The sequence below is a fragment of the Gadus chalcogrammus genome, chromosome 11, assembly GCF_026213295.1.
Source record: "Gadus chalcogrammus isolate NIFS_2021 chromosome 11, NIFS_Gcha_1.0, whole genome shotgun sequence".
Taxonomy (NCBI): domain Eukaryota; kingdom Metazoa; phylum Chordata; class Actinopteri; order Gadiformes; family Gadidae; genus Gadus; species Gadus chalcogrammus.
Genome location: NC_079422.1, coordinates 9,500,898 through 9,523,173, shown reverse-complemented (window position 1 = coordinate 9,523,173; position 22,276 = coordinate 9,500,898). Strand labels below are relative to the sequence as shown.

Genomic DNA, 22,276 nt, shown 5'->3' with positions numbered 1-22,276 from the left:
ATGACAATATCTTTGATTTCACATGACACCCTTCATGGCTGACAAATGAAAAAGTTACACTATGTTCGTTATTTTTCATTAAAGTTTATAAAAGATCTAATTAAAATAAGAATTTAAAACCTAAAGGTTAAACTGGGTAACATTAAACACAAAGACTAACCTTTGATGCAGGCAACACTTAAGCTTCTAGGTACAAACATAATCTACAAAGTGTATTTTATAATTCAAACTGTTTAATAAAGTTTTGAATCCAGAAGTCGGCCTATCTTCACTGTTGCATGTTGAAATTAGATTGCCTATTTTAATTGCACTTCTATGAGACATTATTTCAGAATAATTCAATATGAAAGTGCAAAAATAACAAAAACTCAAAGTATTTCTTGTTTGCAATATGTCTAAAATATCCTCGCTTGTTGGAATGTAGATCTGTATCAATGTAGATCCACTTATAATTAATTTTATAACTGCTTGATTAAATTACTTTAATGAACTGCTTGGAGAAAACGTTGAAAATAGATACAAACCGTAAATATGCCTTTCAGGATACCTCATGAGTCCGGTCTTCAGCCAGACATTAAGGCCCAATCCCATTTCTACCCCTTACCCCTCCTCCTTGCTTTGAAGGGGTAAGGGGAAGGGGTATGGGATTGGGCCTAAAGCCCAATCTAATTTCTACCCCTTACCCCTTCCCCTTACCCCTTACCCTTACCCCTTCAAAACAAGGGGGAGGGGTAAGGGGAAGGGGTAAGAGGTAGAAATGGGATTGGGCCTAAACCAGAGGCTGGACTTCGGTGTGCGGAAGCTGACCGGGTAGGAGGGCCAAGGACAGAGTTGCCCATTCCCCTGACGTGACATCCTAGCCTCATTGGTTCCCATGGTTCCCCTGCCAGCCACAGGTGAAAACAAAGTTCAGCCAGTGGTTTCAACCAACCTGGCGCAGTTTGAACGTATTACACAAACTATCATCAAATATATCCACAAATATATGCACACACACATCGACCACCACCGGTCACAGATACGCATACTTAGCATACATACATTCTTCGCATTGTTGGCCTTCATTAGCCAAATGAAAGCTTTGTTGGCAGTTTAGAGCGATATTCTGATCACGCATGAATTATGTTAACACAAGGCCAGATCCAGCTCCTCATCACAATATACATTAACACAAAGTGTTATTAAGTGATAGTGTATAAATGAACGCGGATCAGAAAGCCGGTCTTAGTTTTGTTCTAATCCGGTCTCTTAAAGACTGGAAGAGGGTGCTGGAGAGGAGGGGTAGTAATTTCCCTGGTATTAATGTTCACACCCTAACCTTCTGTTTCCCTCTCCTCCACATATGGACGCCGTGAACAAAAACATATTTGTGGAAATGTTTGGCAGCGCCAGGCGTCTCGGCAGAGGCGAGTGCAGAACGTCCAGATTCGCGCTGGGTAGATTATGCCAAGATCGCTATCATTACAATAACTTTATTAGGCCCGCTGCCACATTCCCAGTTTGATTTACTGCCGAGTCCCGAGGGCTCGTGGCCACAGCGCAGTGATAGGAGGACTACAGGCCTCCGGGGTAGAGCTGTGTGTACAGAGCCACTGGGTACTAGCCCCAAACCCTAACCCCTGACCCCTACAACCGTAAACCCTGACCGTACCAGTACTCCCCAACCTCTTTGAGGCCTGCAACCTTTTTTGGCATGGGAACCAGCAAGTCTGCAAGCTTGTATATTATTTGTTCTGGCATATGCGTCGTTCAGACAGATCTCCAGCAGAGCTGGTCTGGATCGGGCCAATCTTCTTCTTATACGGTGCGGGTTTAATACGATGGCTGTACAGAGGAGCGCCCTCTGAGAGCATTGCTGAGGCATTTTCATTCACAATCAAGATGGCTGTCGCCGATGTGTCACGTATCATTGGTCTGAAGGATGTGGGTCTATCCAGTTCTTTGCAGAGGCATTTGGTCTGTGCCTGTTGATAACACCCCTCGGAAATCAAAAATGAACTGAGAGGTTCCAGACAAATATGTATTTGCGAATTGGTCTGGCGATGTCAGGCTACCTTTTTAGGTCTGAAATTACATGTGACCTGAAGTGTATTTCATTTAAGGGTTTTCACATCTTGATTATAAGTGAGGCATCCCTTGAATGTGATTCATTCAAGTAAGTAGTAGTACCACACTTAGTATTACTAGTTCAGCTTACAGGTACAATACATTATGTGGTCAGGTTGTAGATTTGGGGCCTAGGTGTAACCTTTCATCCTTCACAATTATTTACATTATCAAAAAGGTACAATCAAATATCTATACATTATAAATCAGGAATACCCCACGACGAGATTGAGAACCACCTGCCTAACAACTAGGACTTCAGTAACCCTTACCCTACTTACACTTGCCCCTGACCCCTAACCCTTACCATGACCTTACTAACCCTAACTTTACTAATGCTGTTCCCTTACAATACTTACCCCAGCCATAACTTTATTAACCCTAACCTTGACCCTAACCCTGCCCATCTGGAGCCTTACGGTGCAGAAACTCCCCTAACCCCCCCCCCCCCCCCCCTCCCCACAGGCCCCTGAGAACAAGAACACTGTACCAACGAACATCACTGCAGTAAACATAGTCCAATTTACTAGATGGGAGTACAGCACTAGAGTTTGTTGAAAGGCTACAGGACCTCTTCTTTACCAGCATAGAGGGGATGATGATTAGCTATTCAAACACTAAACTAAGCTCATCAAACAAAACTCATTGAGATAGAGATAAACAGTAGTGTGGTTGTACTTAGAACATTGAAATGAGTCATAGGAAGAGCATAAGGTCTTCATATAAAGGGTAACTGAGCCCCAGTGAACAGCAACAAGAGAGGGCCACCCACATGGAGAATTGTTTAGAAGAAACTTTCTTTATAATCTGATCATTTCTGCAAGGAGGCCAACAGAGATTTGGTTATTCTGAGTAATGAGGGCAGGGATTCATCTGAGATTACAGATTGTTATTTATAATTGTTAAATAATAATATGATAAAACTAACTTGTCCATCTTTATTCTCTAATGGCAATAGTTATATTTATCACAGAACTGTGATTAATAAAACAGAACTTATTTTTACAATTGTGTACAATTCTGGCTGATATGCCTTTAATGGTAATGTATATGTGTTTGCATTTTCAAGAATATCCAACTGTTTACATTTAAAGGCTCAGTTTCGTCCACGTCGACGCAACGTAAGGGGGTCTACGGACCGGTTACGTCCTTGCGGACCCTCCTTGAAGCGACTGCTCGGTTGCATTGCGTCAACGTGAAACCATAACGAAGCCTTTGCTCTAACTACATTTTCTACAAGGACATATTTCCACGCATGTAGAGTGTATTGAGCATATCTGCATCATAGCCGACTTTGGGATATTTCTCCATGTGTAAAAGCACAAAAAACCAATCCAACACTGGATTTGTATTTAAAAGAAGGGAAAAGAGCAAGAGCGTAAACAGACTGCAAACACTTAGCAATGTGTCAACAGGTCAGGGTAATTTCCCCCTTTCCCCCAGAGGCCACCACCCCACCTTAACCCTAACCCCGGCAACGTCTTCCTGGCGGTTGTGGCCAGCACTCCGGTGCTGTTTCACACCCAAACGCCCGGTGGACACCTCCGCCTTTCTATTACAGAAGTTTGTTTACAGCTTGTTTAATTTTAGATTTCACAGGTGTGTACGTGTATACACACACACACACACACACACACACACACACACACACACACACACACACACACACACACACACACACACACACACACACACGGCGGCATAGGGAGATAGGGCTTAATTGAGATCTCTGAATGTTGACGTCAGTCAGAAAGCTGTCAAATCGACGCTTTCTTCGTCAAGAGCAAACGCTTATTACAAACTTCCACGAGTGTTTACAATAAACAATTAATGATTTATTAGATGTGGTATTTACAGTTATTACAAATACAGGTGTGTCCAGTGATTGCAATTCAATGACTCCGTTACTGGATTGAACCTCGCTCTCTCAGCATTACTTTGCAAAACAACGGGGCGTCCATTTTGTATTTTCTCTTCTTCCAGAAAGGTGAACGCCTGCTTCCTGTCTGAAAGACTGTGGTTCAGTTAATGCCAAAGATTTTCTGTGGTACAATACAAACATTTTTAAATTGTGTAATTAACAATCAAACACCACTCGTAGTTTGAGTGCTCCTGCATAAATGAGTCCGGGAACACTTAAAAAACTGTCGTAACAAAATAACTGGTGTTCTTAAACTCATAAAAAAGAAAAGAAAAAAAGAAAACACATTTTATACAGAATATTTATACAGGAATAGATTTTAAATCAGATTGTTAACCAAAAAGGAAGACACATCGCAGACATCGATTTTTCACACAGATTGCATATGTTTTTTTCTCTCTATGGTGTCCTATAGGTTAGTCGCTTACCTAAGCTTATTTGCATGATAGTAAAAATTGCATACAACATTAATTGTGAAGCGTGTAGCATGAGTTGCTCGACATACAGCACTGTTTTCATAGGCAACCTTTAAAGCACATTTTCTCCACTTAAAACGTTAAGACACTTTGTTTTTACTGCCCATTTAAAAATCACACTTATAAATAGAAAAGAAAATATTGGTGAAATTAAAACATCTTTAAAAAGCGTTGTGTAACGTAACAAGTCTGAAAAAAAAGTAATTACATCAGCAACACTGCATGAACGTTAAATAAATAATGAAGGTGAACAAAAAACGTTTTTTTATTTCACATTTCTAACTGGCGATGCAGAAAGTTACAGTGACAAAGGTTTTTCGCAAAATAATCCGAACATCGGCAGTGCCATATACTACAAGGCATTAGTTGGCATAGTTTCTTTAAAACTGTATTTTTTTTACAGTTACAATATATGTCTATATATATATTTATATTTCTTCCCTAACAAATAATATTGTTCTGTGACTGAGCTGCTCTCAGGACTCACCTGGCCAGGTTTGCCTGAGGGTTTAAAGTTCAATCACTTTTTAGTTGTTTATCTTTTTCAATTCGCTAATTTGCCAGCAGGTTTTCGACGCTGCACCTTGTGATTAAGGCATTGTCAACCACTTGGTCCATGATTGAAACGCTAGTTTAAAAAAACACTTGAACATCACTTACGTAAAACATCTATCAAAGTTCTAGCAAACTCCAGGGGATTCTTTTTTTCATTATTATTACTAAATATAATCAGTAGTTCCAAAAAACAAAAATAAAACAAAAAAATAATGAATTCAGTGTAAAATTAAACAGACATCAAGTGCAGTCAGCAAATATCCACGGCAACATACTTGGAATAATTTTTTGTGCAGATTACTTAAATGATGCATCAGTCTATACAGTGAATAATACAAGTTTACAAAATCCAAAAAGCAATACTCGGCGTATTACTGAGTCTGGAATGGGTGTGTGTGTGTGTGTGTGTGTGTGTGTGTGTGTGTGTGTGTGTGTGTGTGTGTGTGTGTGTGTGTGTGTGTGTGTGTGTGTGTGTGTGTGTGTGTGTGTGTGCGCGTGTGTGCATGTGTGTGCGTGTGTGTGAGCGTGTGTGTGTGTCTGTGTAACATGTCGCCTGTCAGGTGTACAATCTCATCTCAAGTCCACAAGCTGTATTTAATAAAACTCGACCATCGCAGTGTGTGCGCATGTGTGTGTGTATGTTTATGAGTGTGTGTGTGTGTGTGTGTGAGTGTGAGGGACGCCAGCCAAAGCATTCACCTTCCTACAGAACCAGTCCGCGGGGCGCTCGTGCCCAGTCCATAGTCCCGGCATCCCCCCCCCCCCCCACCGGCACCCCGCTACTCCTTGACCTCCGGGTGTCCTGACTCGGCCGGGACGTCGGCGGCGCGGCCCAGCTGCTCCTCCATCTTGATGGAGAAGATGGTGTTGCCAGTCTGCGTGCCATCCTCCTCCATCTCCTTCAGCAGGGCTCCTCCCGCCTCCCGGAAGTCCGACAGATCCTCCTCCAGCGCCGGGCTGCTCCCGCTGCTGCGGCTGCTGCCCCCGCTGCTGCTGGCGTTGCCCCCGGCGATGGCGTTGCCGCCGCCGCCGCCGCCATTGTTGTTGTTGTTGTTGTTGTTGTTGTTGGGCTCCTTGGGCGTCTTGGCCGGGTGGTTGACGTAGAAGCGCTGGTTCTGGAAGAACTTGATGATGGTGTGCTTGGGCAGGTCCAGCTGGGCCGACAGGGTGTGGATGGCCTCCTGGTCCGGGTACAGCCCCACGTCCTGGATGAAGCTCTGCAGGATGCCCAGCGCCTCCAGGGAGATCTTGCCCCCCGTGCGCAGCTTGATGGCGCCGGCGCGGTAGCCCGCCTCCACCCCGCCGCCGCCGCCCTCCTCGCCCGTCTCGGCGGGGGAGGCGGTGGAGGGGTGGCGGGGGGGCAGGCGGGGCCCGGCGGCGGACGGTTGGTGCTGCTGCTGCTGCTGCAGCGGATGCTGATGCTGCTGCTGCTGGTGGTGGTGATGGTGGGGATGGTGGTGGTGTTGGTGGTGGTGCTGCTGCAAGGGCTGCTGGGACAGCAGGGGCTGGGAGGGATGCTGGAGGGAGAGGGAGGACTGATGGTTCTGGTGGTTCTGCTGGGACTGGGGCGGCTGGGTCTGTGCGAGGGCGGGAGGGGGGGGGGGGGAGAGGGATGGGAACAAAGAGAGAGAGGGATGGGGAGAGAGAGACAAACGGTTGGAGGAGGGGGGAGGACAAGAAGACAAGGGGGTGTTATCAGTGTTATCGCTTCCTTCAATAATTCTTTTCATTCAAATCAATTTGGGTTCTGTGGGAACACAGAGCCACCGAGTGGCACCGTGTTTCCATGTAAATGTGCCGCTGAATGTAATCAGCTCTGCAGATAACGCAGGGTTTGTCGTTCATTGTGAACCACACACACACACAAACACACAGACACGCACACACACACACACACACACAGATACACGGAGGCCTACAACTTTGATGTGAATTTACTCTCGACTGCACATTTACACACACACACACACACAGACACACAAATGCAGCCCTACACTTCAATGTGCATTCACTCTTGATTGCACATTAACACACACACACGGACTCACGCCCTCTATTTAAACTCAGCCGGCGGTAAAACGGGTGCAGTTCCTGCTGCGATGGCGCGGCAGATTGGCAGCGCGCCGAGAGCCCTGTGGCTGGCGTTGGGCGCCCCCGTGCCTGAGTCAACACCTGACCCCCTAGCCCTGACTCCTGACATCTCCCGCTGCCCCAACTGCACGCTTTGACCCCCCCGGTGCTGAATGACACTCATGTCTGTTCAATTGACGGGTTTTCATTCACACAAGTAAAAACTTGAGACAAATGGCTGACCTCAAGCAGTGGCATCAACATCGACGGGAGACAAAACTGCACCCTCCTTTACAGAATTCCCACAAAACATTCCAAATGTGTTTGTTGATTTTGGATTGAGTGTTTTTTTAAACAGCAGCCTGTGTGCACAAGACTCATAACTAGATAACGACTCCAAGTGTGCGTCACCCTTTTAAAACATGTTGCCACCCACGGAGCGTGACCTCATGCGTCTCTTTTCCCCATACAGTGTTCACCTTGGTAGAGGAGTTCAACACTGTTCCTCCATAACAGCCTCCAACCACGGCCCTGTCTCTTTCTCTTTCTCTTTCTCTCCATGACCTTCTGTAATTATCGAGACTAATGGATGGTGATTTAAGATTGGTGGATACGATTTGCTTATTAGAATGCTCTAAGCGGAAATAGATTCAAACCAACATGTTGGAAAATAAATGTTATGTTAGGGAAATACATTGCCTAATATTACTTTAGAACTTTATATTTAAGAAGTAGTATCCGTGTGTGTGTGTGTGTGTGTGTGTGTGTGTGTGTGTGTGTGTGTGTGTGTGTGTGTGTGTGTGTGTGTGTGTGTGTGTGTGTGTGTGTGTGTGTGTGTGTGTGTGTGTGTGTGCATGTCTGCTTCTGTGTGTGGGTGTGTTTTTCTTTGTAAGAGTTGCTTTTCATTCTCACCTGATGCGGGTCTGTGGACATGAACATCAGAGTAGCGTTCTGTGGGCAAATACAGCACAGTTGGTATCTGGTATCTGTGCACGTGTGTATGTGCATGTGAGTGTGTTCGGGACAACATTTAATATGCTTGTGTGTGTGTGTATGCCTATGCCTATTTATTTTAATTTACAATCCCTGATCCAACCCAGCTCAATTCTGTTTACCTATAAATGGAGATGGAGATGGAGATCTGCCTTGCCCAACAGCACTAACAAACCCTAAGTTGTGTATGGTTTCGCAGGCTTGACTGCCTTCAGCCCCACTAAAACCATCATCCCCATGTGAACCCATGCCCTGTCCTTGTAGTCATCGTCATACTGTCAGTCCTGTCTGTAGTGGCTGTGAGTGTAAAGTTGTTGGTAAAGAGGTGCTTAGCCCCCCATGAGACTAAGCTGTATACAAGAGGACGGCTCTCAAAGCGGTCCCGGCGGGGGGGGGGTAGGTCTCACCTGCAGGGGGTCGGTGGACACGTGGATCATGTGCGGGGGTCTCTCGGCGTGGTGCTGCTGCTGCTGCTGCTGCTGGCCGGCAGTGCTCTCCTGCTCGTAGATGGCGTCGCGCTCCCCCTGCGCCAGGCTGAGGAAGCGGCGGATCATGGACAGGTTCTCCCACAGCGTGCGGTTCTCCGGGGACGGCTCCTCCTTCCAGCGCAGCAGCTCGCACAGCCAGCCCTGAGGGCGAGAGACATCGACGGGGAGAGGGGGGGGAAGAGAGCGAGGGGGTTACTCTTGCCCTGGTGTGGAGAGTGTGGGCAGGCCATGCCGTGTCTTAAGGCCCGGTTTATCACCAAGAGGCGTCACACACAAAGGCTGTTCATGGTGACATCCCCAGGGATCACGTTTTTAGTCTTTAAGGATGATTTAGATTATGTTTTCTTGTACAATTAATACAGAGCAGGAGGGAAACATGAAGAGTTGATGGGGAAGGATTGACACCTTAATAAATAAATAAAAAGATAGAAAGAGAAAAATAAGGAAAAGACAAACAAAATGGATAATTTCAAAGTTTTAAATTAGGTTATTGCTAATGTATTACTGAACATTGCATGACAACCAGACAGCCTTAATATAGTTATTCACTTAATTCCCATGGAATTAAGTTGAGGTGAGGGATCATGGCTTTGTGTGAGAAATAATAAAAAATATAAAAAACATTCAGATAATAATGAACCAAGCAGTCAGAAAAACAGAGTTTGATAATCGCTACCACCTGGAATGTATTTTTAAGAGGGCAAAGCTGTGGTCGGTTGTCATTTTATATATTTTACAAATTAATTAAGTGACAAACTAATTTGGAACAAAGTTGCCCTGATAAAGAAAGCTAACAACACAGGCACACACACACACACACACACACACACACACACACACACACACACACACACACACACACACACACACACACACACACACACACACACACACACACACAAACACAAACACCAACACAAATCTTAGTTCGACACAATTCTGGGGAAATATCTAATTGTTCCAAAAAAAATTATCATGGATGCCTAATCAAAGTCGATTTGTTAATGTACCATGGCTATGTATCCAATGTAAAATATGATTTTTTTTTCATTCTCATAATAATGTATATGGCAGACGGCAAATTTGTAGAAATGCAAGCATATATTACTACATCTTAAATTCAATATATATATATTTATGTATGGGTTATAAACATAACAATCACACTGCAGTTTAATGCCTCATCAAGATCTTGAATTAGTTCATATACATTTATTGACAACATTAGTAACAATTATTATTAAGTTATTATTAATATTTATTGTCATTAAATTATTAATAAAATGTTGTCTGAAATATTCCTAAAATAATAATAGATAAAACACAAATTACAATGTAAAACACAGCTCCTTACTAGTTTATAACAGTGAGCAGATGAGCTATGACTTTGTGTGTGTGTGTCTGCGTTTGTCTGCGTTTGTGTGCGTGCGTGCGTGCGTGCGTGCGTGCGTGCGTGCGTGCGTGCGTGCGTGCGTGCGTGCGTGCGTGCGTGCGTGCGTGCGTGCGTGCGTGCGTGCGTACGTGCGTGTGTGTGCAGGAGTGCATATAATGTGACATAATGCAGTTGGTTCACCTCCCTAAGTTAAAAGTTAAAGGTTAGTTTTCAGTTACAAGCGGTTCTATACAGGTGCAGTCGCTATAGCAACCACATTAGGCTTGTTAAAGTCCTCTGAATGTCTGGGTGAGAAAGCGGAGTGTTAGCTGAACTCAAGTTGGACGAGCGACTACAACGTTATTAAACAAACCGCCAGCAAGTGTAGAGAACGTGTGTGAACGTATGAAAGACCAGCATGTGAAGTGTAACACGAACAAAGTGTGTGCTAGCATATTACAATGTGTTATGTGAGTGTGTGTGTGTGTGTGTGTGTGTGTGTGTGTGTGTGTGTGTGTGTGTGTGTGTGTGTGTGTGTGTGTGTGTGTGTGTGTGTGTGTGTGTGTGTGTGTGTGTGTGTGTGTGTGTGTGTGTGTGTGTGTGCGTGTGTGGGTTGGCACGGTGCCAGAATAGTGCTGTAATCTGCTGGCCAGTGAGCGGCAGCACCTCCAGGTCCTCAGGATTACACACACACACATGCACACACACACACACACGCGCACACACACACACACACACACACACACACACACACACACACACACACACACACACACACACACGTACCGCAGTTAGGTTTTTTAGGAGGAGTTAGAAGTGAGAGAGGGAGAGAGAAAGAGAGAGAGCGAAAGAGAGTGAGGGAAAGAGAGAGAGTGGGAGAGAGGTAGGTGGTGCAAGTGAGAGAGGGGAGAGAGAGGAGAGAGAGTGACAGAGAGAGAGGGGTGTTAAAGGGGGGGAGAGAAAGCGTGGGAGGGGGTGTTAGAGAGGGAGGGGGTGCTAGAGAGAGAGGGATGAGAGAGAGGAGAGAAGAGGGGGGAGGGGTTAGAGGGGGTTGTAAAGCGTGCATGTCCACCTTGTTTCTCTTCCACTCATTTATTGTTGCGTTTTTAATTTGCATGCTGGGGGATTTGGATGCTGCTCTGTATTCAGGCTGTCTGTGGCTCCAGCTGATTCTCCACACCCACACACACACACACACACACACACACACACACACACACACACACACACACACACACACACACACACACACACACACACACACACAAACACACACATACACACACACATGCTTGGGCAATCATACACAAAACAAACACATTAATGTACATGCTTGCCCACCGACACGGTCACAAACACGCCGAACACCAAACACACACACACACACACACACACACACACACACACACACACACACACACACACACACACACACACACACACACACACACACACACACACACACACAGAGGAAGTAGAAGGAGCAGCCATGCATGGCGATCGTGAAATCCAACTCAAACACTCCTTAAACTAGTGGGATTACAGTCAGTGCCCTGCCAGCCAATCAGATAACAGCTCACAATGAAGTCGAAATAATGACCAATTAGGACACTTCTTTCAATTACTTTTTTCCCCGGTCAAACAGGACTTTCACGTTTGACCAGAAGAGAGAGTAACTGAAGAGGCGTCAAGCTAAACAGCCAAACTAAAATAAAAGATGAGTAAATATGTTACGATTAATTAGTCAAACAGATGACAATATCAATTTCTGTTTTAACCCTTTTGATTTACGTTAATGAATATAAAAACACTTGTGAGTCATGTTCCGCTTACAAACAGGGATAAATAAAATTATTATTTACTTAGATATATTAGATTATTATCGTGTACCAATATTGCTTTCACACTAATGTCAAAGAGAGAGAGTGAAAAAGAGAATAATTCAGCTCGGGCCTCAGTAAAGCAAATAGATAAAAGTAATATATCTCATGTGAATTCATATTGTCTGCTTTTTTGTTGTTTTTTCACTTTCATTGAGGTTACGGTTCAAACAATACAATAGTTTTTCCAAGATTTGACCCCACCAATCTAAAACATGTTTAAGATCAACCTATGTGCGCCTTTATTCTGGAAGCTTTGCTTACACACCCTCGCACACATTTCAGATAATAGTGTATTTGAGGACATTTTCTGCGGTCCCCGCTATGGCTGAGAAGCATCTTACAATCTTTATTAGATCTATAAACTCCTTCTCCAGCTGGGCTACTGCACTGCAGTATAGTACAGTAATATGCTTAAAAAAACACCGACACAAACACAATGTAGTGCCCTTCAAGTCAACCCTGTGTCTGTTCGCTTGGAATTTGAAGAGGGCCGGATATGAATAAATCTTGTTTATGCCAGGTTGCTGCGTGTCTTGTGATGGACCTAATAAACCAATTTCACATTCACTGATGTGATTATCAAACAAAAATGTGGTCTTTCAGTGAAATACAATAATTTTGATAGTTACATTCCACAAGTATATTGGCCACAGTGTAGTTGCAAGTGACTCAAACTAAATTGCTTGAGGATAACTCATACTCATATATTTTACTGGGAGTGAAATCGAGGACTGAGTAGCATTCTCAACCAATGGTTACCAACAGTTTAAATTGATTGCATCATTGATTCATTTATTATTATGAACTAAGCCAAATACATCAACTGACAATCAGTACAAATATAATTTTTATAATCCATGCATTATTTAGGACTATGTATTTTCCAAAAGTAACAGCCTTATTATATAAATTAAATAATACAATTAATAATACAAATAAAACATTGATAATCTCAAATCTAGTATACCATGTCAAATTTAAAACCATAGGTGTGGTATCTATGATGCGTGATCAAACCTGTTAGCATGGCGGCACTATGTAGCCTAGCCTATGCATCCACGCTTTAATGTCGTCGATTAGCGGCGCCTGTTGTAATCAAACTTGCTAGCTAACTAGCGCACACCGCCCACTTCTCCCTCGCCGACCAGCTGGTTTTACCCTGGAACGGCAACGCGGCAAAGCCAGGTACCTTTTAATTGAAATGACAGATGTTTGAAACTGGTTCATCATAGCATTAACTACCGAGAGCCGCAGGATTAGCATGCTAAGTTGGCACACAACTGAGCCAATACGGCACAATAATTCTCTACCTTTTTCACTGCAGCGTTATCATTTCCTTTCCAAACACAGGAGATTGGTGGTAAACAGGTTTTACCAGCGCTGGTCTCTGGGGGTTGGGGTTTGGTGGGTCAAAGTTTAAAATAAAAGTGTAACCAACTCTTCGTTTGGACAACTCTCTCTCCTATTGTCCGACACTCGTATAAATAGCAACCAATCGTTCCGATACAAATGTTTTTCAAAACAATGGGTGAATTCATGCTCCAAAGCCAGACAGCAATGCAGCGCGGTTTGCGGTGTATGTGGATGCATGTGTGTGGGTGTGTGTGTAACAGTCACAAGCTGCCAATGAGAGCATAGGCCTGCTCTGTCATGAGAACAGCACAGTATTCATCCTCCCCTCGCCCCGCCACTCCCTCCCCCAGCCCGCTCCACCCAAACAGACCTAACTGCATTAATAAACCAGAGAGCGAGAGAGAGAGAGAGAGAGCGAGAGAGAGAGAGAGAGAGAGAGAGAGAGAGAGAGAGAGAGAGAGAGAGAGAGAGAGAGAGAGAGAGAGAGAGAGAGAGAGAGAGAGAGAGAGAGAGAGAGAGAGAGAGCGAGAGAGAGAGAGAGAGAAAGAGAGAGAGAGAGTGGAAACACATGGTCCTATTAGCCAGACAGAGGTTGGCGGAACAGGGGGGGAACACCTTCCTAATCTACTTTACTCCTTATCGGTCCCAGCCGGTCTCTCCTCTCAGCTGCTCTGACCTCAGCCGGTCTCACCTCTCAGCTGCTCCTGACCTCAGCCGGTCTCACCTCACAGCTGCTCCTGACCTCAGCCGGTCTCTCTAGTGGTTCAGACCTCTCATCTGTCCCGTCCCAAAGGTTCCCAAGTCAACATAGGACTTGGGATTGGATACCTGTAGGTATCATTGACCCAGATGCCCATAACCCCGACCTGCTCCACAACCATATGTATCTAACAGTGCACTCTAAGTCGCTTTGGATAAAACCCATCTGCTCAGTTACTAAATTGGAAATTAGAAACTACAGGACCATGTCAATCAATGAATTCATACGATAAATACAATCTCTCAGGGGCAAACCTAAAGTTTGTGTGCCAGCTGTGGTAATTATCCAATGTGCTCCTCAACCAAAACACAATCAATTGCTGTGGGTGTTTGATTGGCCCAGTAAAAAATCAGCTGAAATATGGGTGTGGCATTGGCCCACGTCGCTACATTTAGTAACTATGGATACAGTGACGACTGGCTATTGTCAGTTATAATGACATCTGAAAGACATTGAGAGACAATTATCTTTCACAGGCATGTGGAGCAGTAGGATTTAACACTGATAAGTGAAGGAAGTCCCTGCCCTTTAAGAGAAAGGGTTCGCTCACGTAACTCTGAACTGAACCCTGACTGGCCAGTGTTTTCCTCTTTCAATCATTGTTCAAATGAAGAAAAATAAATAAAGGCTGTTTCTAGACCTTTCATGGTATAGACATCCTCACGCACCAGAGGATGGAGAGACAGAGAGAGAAGGGGAGGGAGAGGGAGAGAGAGAGAGAGAGAGAGAGAGAGAGAGAGAGAGAGAGAGAGAGAGAGAGAGAGAGAGAGAGAGAGAGAGAGAGACAACGAACAAGACAAAGAGAGAGAGAGATGGGCAAGAGATAGAGAGAGGTCGAAAAGAGAGGTAGCCTACAGGGGGAGAGTGAGAGACAGATGGAGAGATGGGGAGATACGGCGAGAGAGGGAGAGAGCAATGGAGGGACCGAGCGAGAGAGGGGGATAGAGAGCTTGAGAGAGGGGGATAGAAGAGAGACGACGGTTCAGTGTTGTCCCTTTGTCTTCCTGATCTTGGCAGGGGACCAACTCGCCGGCAGACAGGTCGACGATGGAACTAGACGATAGCACCCTGCACACAAACCCGTTCCTCCACAAACACACCGACACACACGTGCCCGTTCACCCAGTGGCAATCCAGAACACGCAAACAGAGCCAACCCAGAAAAACCGCTTCGGCAAAGGAGTGAATTCGTCCTTTACATTGTAACCGCAGCGCAACAGCAGCATAACAGCATTGCTGTGTGTGGGAGGTTCCAACCCTCAACTGTGGGGAGTTGAGGGTTTGAACGCATGGCTCAAGGGTACTGGAACTGCAGTGTTTGTGTCTCATTTCACCACTTGATACCCACTCACCCGCTCAGGGGATTCGAACCAATGACCCCCTGAGCACAGACCTGTACGAGCAGAGGGTGAGGAGTTATGGCTCTGCGGGGGGAGCAGCGTGGGGGCGTGAGGCAGGAATAGTGTTCCACATCCGGCCCAACGACCCTGGGCAGGAGCCCCGATCTGGGCGTCCTAAGGTCGTCCTCCTCGAACGCCCCTCACCTCTCCATTCTCCATTATTACGTTTCCTCTAGAATTCCCCGTCAGCCGCTTTGGATAAGAGTGTGCTCGGTGACTACACAGTGACTGCAACGCTAAAGTGTTTACACAGCGCTGTGCAGATCAGTGGAGACCCTCAGAAGGTGTTTACACCAACCCTCCCGTCTATAGGATCACAGCAGCTCCCCCTGACACGCGCACGCAAAACCTTTAGAGGGAAAATTATAGGAGGAATTAACGCCTTACCAAAGCATTTCACATGTTTATTTTCTCTCTCCTTTATATTAGACGCCGTTCACCATATGGTGATCACAGACCGGAATTTATGGTTTTGCAACCTTTTATTCGCCGCTACATCGCTGTTAATAACCTCGCCATCTGAGTCCAATCCACAGAATGCGCGGGCGGGCGGCGCCCAGAGAATCCATAAGTGGCCATTGTATGAAAACAGATGGGTATTTTCTTTATACCTCTCCTTCTCTCATAAGTTGTATATATATGAATCTCTCTCTCTCTCTCTCTCTCTCTCTCTCTCTCTCTCTCTCTCTCTCTCTCTCTCTCTCTCTCTCTCTCTCTCTCTCTCTCTCTCTCTCTCACTCCATACATGACCATTCCTCTATAAAAAGAACAGCCATTCCGCCTCACTCTACCCACTGTGTGAATTCTCCCCAACCACTCGAGGTCATGACCTTTTCACAATAAGAGTGCGAGAGCCGCCACAATAACAGACTGACAGCTGACACGACAGACATTGTGAAAGCATGACGGGCAGGAAATGGACCCGCTCCAAACAATACCGACCAGTTTTGTTTGCCAGAGCATGTCGCTGCTACCGAGCTCGTAAAAAAAAATGTGCGTGTGGAATTTTTTCGAGCGATATAATAGGCGCAGATGGAGCGCTGCGCGGACGACTGGAAATAAATAACAGAATGGCTCCCATTACACATCTGTGGGCCGCTGCTGGCTCTGTTGTTCTGAGACTCTTATTTTCAAATCGCCGCACTGCACACTTCCTGTTCGCAAACAACCGCAGCCCCAACCTAGGATCACTGTACTACCTTGCTAAAGGGCGCCAGGCATGTGATGGTAGCAGCAGAGAGAGAGAAATAACCACAAGCCTCGCTAAAACCATGTTAAATCATTGTTGCATGTAGAAAGTTAAATGGTACAATGTGAGTATACGTAGTTTTTTCCCATAATAATTACTATTAAGTCATTGAGTTTTTGACTTAAAGCTAATTATTTTAGATGTGTCATACTGAAATGCAGGTAGGTGGTTAGGCATCTTGCCCCAAGTATGCCAAAACAAAGATCCCAGACAGTGGAGGTTGGAACCCATAACCTTTTAGTCTGGAGTGATCCTAATCAACCCAACCACTCGACGATCAAACTAAGCTACTTCAAATACACCAATACACGACTGCATTGGTTGCTTCCTAGTAAACAAAGCGGGGATATTGGCTATCATTTAAAGTCTATATGCAGTTGAACTCAACTAACGCATTTCATCACATGTACCGTGTCTCCGCCTAATAAACACAGCTGCAGGGATGTGCTCACTGTGCTCATTGCATGTTTAAATGCAACGTTTCCACACCAATCTCGCGGTGCATGTACGCCCCTCTCCCCCCCATTCTTCCGTTGAAATGTTTTCAGTCCGCCGCAGCTGTTGCTGATAGGCTGAGAAGTCACCAAGGATCACAAACACATCAGCGAACAAAGTTAAGAGATGGGAGGGGGGGGGGGGGGGGGACGCAGACAACGGCAACCTACGCCAGCATCTGATTCCATCAATTACAAACGACTGATTGAGTTTTAATTCAAAGTGGAGCTTTAATTGCTAATATCAGAGCTCAATTAAGACGATAAATCAAGACTGATCTTATCGAGTTAGGGATTGAAATAACGGAGAAGCGCTAAATTGTCTATGTCAGCTAAATAAGCGTGCTTAATTGGACTTGGAGTTCACTTCGATACGAATAAAACCGTTTTAACTTTCCCCCGGAAGAATTTTGACTGATTTGTTGACAAAAAATAAGGCGGATTGGAAAAGCACTCTGTGTTTCATAGCTTGGCTGATTGATGAATTGATTGAAGCATTTTATAACAGTTACTTTATCTATCCAGCTCCAACCATCTATACGTCTTCCCATATTCCAATGGCCATATTTTGTATTCATTTATGCATTTTTGGTTCTTTGTAACTTCTCACATGTCCTATTCATTCTGGACTTATAGTGGCTGAAATGCAAATCGCCAATATGTTTACTGTAACATCCTGCAGACTGAGAATACAATACTACATTCCAAAATCGTCTTCAGAGTAAAGGTTGAACCATGAGAGAGAGAAATACAGTGTGATACATGGAGAGAGATATTGTGCTATAATATCTGGAAGTGTGTGTGAGAGAGAGAGACAGAGAGAGAGAGAGAGAGAGAGAGAGAGAGAGAGAGAGAGAGAGAGAGAGAGAGAGAGAGAGAGAGAGGGAGGGAGGGAGTCAGAGATATATAAACTGTGTGACATAAAGAGTGTGAGACAGAGAGAGGGGCAGACACAAGAGGTAATGCGTTAGCAGATAGGGAGAGAGTAAGACACATCAGACAGAGAGGTGACGAGGGAGGGAGGGGAGTGGTGAGAGGAGACAGAAAGAGGCAAGTATACACAGGTACCACAAGCATCAGGAGGAACACTTACAAATCACCAGGTCCTAATATTACACACAGACCCACACGCACCAAAACCCATACACATGCAGGCAAAATGTCACACACACACACACACACACACACACACACACACACACTCCCCTGCGCACGCACTCGTGCATGGTGCATCTGCCCGCGCCGGTGTCTGTAGTTAAATTGAACTATCTGGCTGCGTGTGTCAGAAGCGTGCAGCGGGGTAATTATGACAGATCTTATTAGGCGGCCGCGGCGCGAGGCTGCGGGCTGCAGGTGCGACCTTGTGCATTCCTGCGTGTGTAAATAAAATTAATTACAAGCGTGGGGGGCCGCGGCGCGCGCGGGACATCAGCACACGCACAGGGGGTGAGGAGGGGGAGGGAGAGGGGGAGGAGGCGGAGGAGGGGGGGGGGGAGGGGAGGGGGAGGGGGGAGGGGGGAGGGGGGAGTCCCACGGGGGGCACCCTAATGGAATATTTTCCCTCAGTCTAATAATACAGTTGGTATTGACTTGAGGTAATTAGGGGGATCATTAAAGCCCTTTTCCCGCCGTATTTGCCTGCCTGATCAGATTAGCCAGAATGGGCGTCAGGACGAGCCCTGTTGGGTCTAGCGGGGGAGAGACCAGACGCTAGCGAGATAGCGTCTCCATGTCCACGTCTGGAAAAAACGTGAGCCGGTTTCAATGTGTGCTGGATAGCGTTGAGGTGTAGCAAAACACGAGAGTATCACCCAATGTCACCAGACGAATGCTAGCTACCAAGAGGGAGAGAGCGCTGGTAAAGAGCTGCCCAGATAAAGGCTAGTTAGCATATAGACCTTATATCATCAGCAGATGAACAGATGGACATGACTTAGTGAATGGACAAAGAGCTATTAAGACAATGATGGGGAATGGTCCGTCGCTGTGCTAACGGCCAAGCCTGGAGTCGCGCCTCAATGCTAGGCGGTAGCCTATATCGTAGGTAGCATACAGCATAGAGTGTTGCATTATTGACAACACCCAACCGAGCAAGAGAGGACAGATTAGTGGTGTTGAACAGACAGCAGGAGGTGGACTGGTGGGTGGGTGATGGGCTGGTGGTCGTGGAGGAGGGTGGAGACAGCTGGGGTAAGAGGGCGTAAGGCACCAGAGAGAGAGAGAGAGAGAGAGAGAGAGAGAGAGAGAGAGAGAGAGAGAGAGAGAGAGAGAGAGAGAGAGAGAGAGAGAGAGAGGAGGGAGGAGAGGAGGGAGAAAGGAGGAGAGCTCCAATCTCCCTCCAGCCAGACGGAGGAGGAAGGTTTGCTGAGACAGGAGAAAGAGAGAGTGAGAGAGAGAGAGAAAGAGAGAGGGAGAGAGAGAGAGAGAGAGAGAGAGAGAGAGAGAGAGAGAGAGAGAGAGAGAGAGAGAGAGAGAGAGAGAGAGAGAGAGAGAGAGAGAGAGAGAGAGAGAGAGAGAGAGAGAGAGAGAGAGAGAGAGCGAGAGAGAGAGAGAGAGAGAGGGGGAGAGAGAAATTGAGCCACAGAGAGGGAGAATGATAGAGGGAGAAACCGAGAGACAGATAGAGGGACAGAGAGAGAGAGAGAGCGAGAAAGGGAGAGAGATAGATCGAGAGAGAGATAGTGGGGATTCCACTGTCCATTAAACAATAAGGGGAAGGCTCATTTCAGACTGGGAGGGCAGGGCTCGCTTCTGTTTGCAAGATAATTCATACGCTAAATTAATTATTCAGACATCTGGGTTCCCGGTTCAAGAAAATTGTGTCTTTAATAATACAGAGGATGTGGCCTAGCCCGTTTCCCATGGCAACCTAATAACCAGGCAGGCACAGCAGATAAATAAATAAATCAATTAATAAACAGTGGTGGGGCCCCTTCCATGTCCCTGGGGGAAGTAACAAGCTGGCTCCGATCTGTCTCGTTGGAGGGGCGGGGGACAGAGAGCGAGGGAGAGAGGGGAGAGATAGAAAGAGAGTGGGGGAAAGAGTAAGAGGCTGAAAGGGAGAGAGGGCGATAGAGAGAGAGATTGAGAGAGGGAGCGAGGGAGGGAGGGGAGGGAGGGAGGTGTAAAGAGAGAGAGGAGCTCACAAACAAACAAGGAGGAAAACCCAGGAAAGCCAAACACAGACACAGACACACACAGTCAGATCAGAATCACAGCATAGCCCTCCCAATCGAACCCATAAATAACCCAAACCTGCCTACCCTGCCTGGTCAGAGATCCCTGGCATGGGGGCCACTCGCAAGACATCTCATTATTATCTGGTATTGCTTGTACAACAGCACAACTCCTCTCTCATGCCCTGTCACATGTATCTACTATTCCTGCAGGAGGAGGAGGAGGATGAAGGGGAAGAAGAGGAGGAGTCGGTGGGGGAGGCTGGACAACCAAGGGACTCCTCTGAAAAACATCCAAGCACCTCACAGCAGAAGTGCTCTGGTATCTCGTCTATCGTCCATCAGCCCAGCTGTCTGTCAAGCGAGCGATCGCCATGGAGATGATGCTGCATTGGGTACCAGTGGTTCCCTTGAAAGAGAGTGTTAGAGCGGGAGGAGAGAGGACCACGGGCTCGAGGGTCCGTGCCTTAATAATGTTTTATTTGACAGACGAGGAGCAGGACCTGTCACTGTATTAATACCTGATCTTCACTGCCCCCACACAGACACATACACACACACACACACACACACACACCCCTCCCCTCCCGCCTCCCGCTCCATCCTCCACCTCCCCAGTCAGGCGTTCAGGGTGTACCTCCCCCTCCTCCCCCCAAAGGGAGTGCCGTGCCAAGCGGGCGCAGGCTGACAGATGGCATCCCCACCTCCCCCACCTCCCATCTCCCTGCCCACCTCCTCCTCCTCCTCCCTCCCACTCCTCCTCCTCTCCCCTTCACCTCCCTACTGCACCAGCCACTTTCCCCACCCACCCACCCACCCATCCACTCACCTCCGCCCCAGCCCCCCCGCCCCCCTACACCCCTCCCTGGCCTGCCCCCGGTGGTGCAGCGGCGGACCAGATCAGTGCCATTCTGTCTCATTAGAGCCAAGCTAATTAGCGTAGCCTCTTCCACAAGGGGGAGGGCGAGCGAGCAGGCAGAGGTGAGGGAGACGGAGGGAGGGTTTTGATGGCTGCTATGTATTTACGCGCGCCCTGGCTCCCGGAGAGCGTGTTTGGCGACAGCAGGGGCTCTGATGTCATACGTCGCTGGATCTCTCTCTCAGGAAGGCTCAGGGTTCCTCGCAGACGTGTCTTCGTGTGTTCGGGTCATAGTGGACGCCCCCCTCCCCTGGCTGTTGCCCTGCGCCCCCAAAACAACCCATCGCCAGACTGTCGACTAACCCCTTTGCGCCATGATAAAACATCAGCCCTTGTGAGACGGCAAGCCGCACACAGATAGTCACCTAACTCAGTGATAATATACCAGCATGCAGTATAGCACCCTAGCTACTATTCCAGTGGACCTACAGATTGAGATCTCCCATCACCGGGATAAAACATTAGCTTGCCCTTGCTAGCTGGCTAGCAAAACACAGAAAGCACCTCTGGCAGTTTCACAGAATAAATTGAATAAACATCAACCACTAGCTATATTTCTCGTCTCTGAAAGCTAAATATCCAGTGGGCAGTTGACACGAAAACATTGATGTTGACCTAATCCCAGCCACTAGCTATCTTGCTACTCTGTAAACTCAAAATCAAGTGGGCAGTTAACATTCGACCTTAGCCTAGCCATGAGCAATCTTGCTACTAAAATCCAACTGGCCACTGTCTTATGCTAGCTGCTTGCAGCTAAGTCGGTTCTGGACAGAGACCAACTGAAAGCACTTATTTTATCCAAGTCGGATGTGTCCTGCAGCTAAATAGATAGATAAGTGCCTTCTTGGAGCGCTCTTTCAACTTAAATCAGACAGCAAATAATTCAGAATTATGACCAAGCTTGTAAAAAGGTTATATATTATACAAAACTGCTATTTGATGCACTACAAAATACATCGAAAGTATAGTGCACAGAGTACCATTGAAATACACAAATACAGGTCCAGTCTGGGAGTAAATTAATGAATCTGATAAAGTAGCAGTTTATTGCCAAGATTCAC

At 46.3% G+C, this 22,276-nt stretch overlaps 1 protein-coding gene across 1 annotated transcript in view; it reads right to left on the bottom strand.

Annotated features, from left to right (window-relative positions):
* Nucleotides 1-3,919: 3,919 nt before the first annotated feature.
* The window catches only part of LOC130391735 (DNA-binding protein SATB1), a 40,406-nt gene continuing 22,049 nt past the window's right edge, over nucleotides 3,920-22,276 (bottom strand). The window contains exons 8-10 of the mRNA XM_056601990.1: nucleotides 8,529-8,750; nucleotides 8,041-8,079; nucleotides 3,920-6,635 (exon numbers count right to left, since the gene is read on the bottom strand). Of these exons, the coding sequence (XP_056457965.1) occupies nucleotides 5,838-6,635; nucleotides 8,041-8,079; nucleotides 8,529-8,750 (1,059 nt within the window). The 3' untranslated portion in view covers nucleotides 3,920-5,837. The remainder of the gene's footprint in view (nucleotides 6,636-8,040; nucleotides 8,080-8,528; nucleotides 8,751-22,276) is intronic.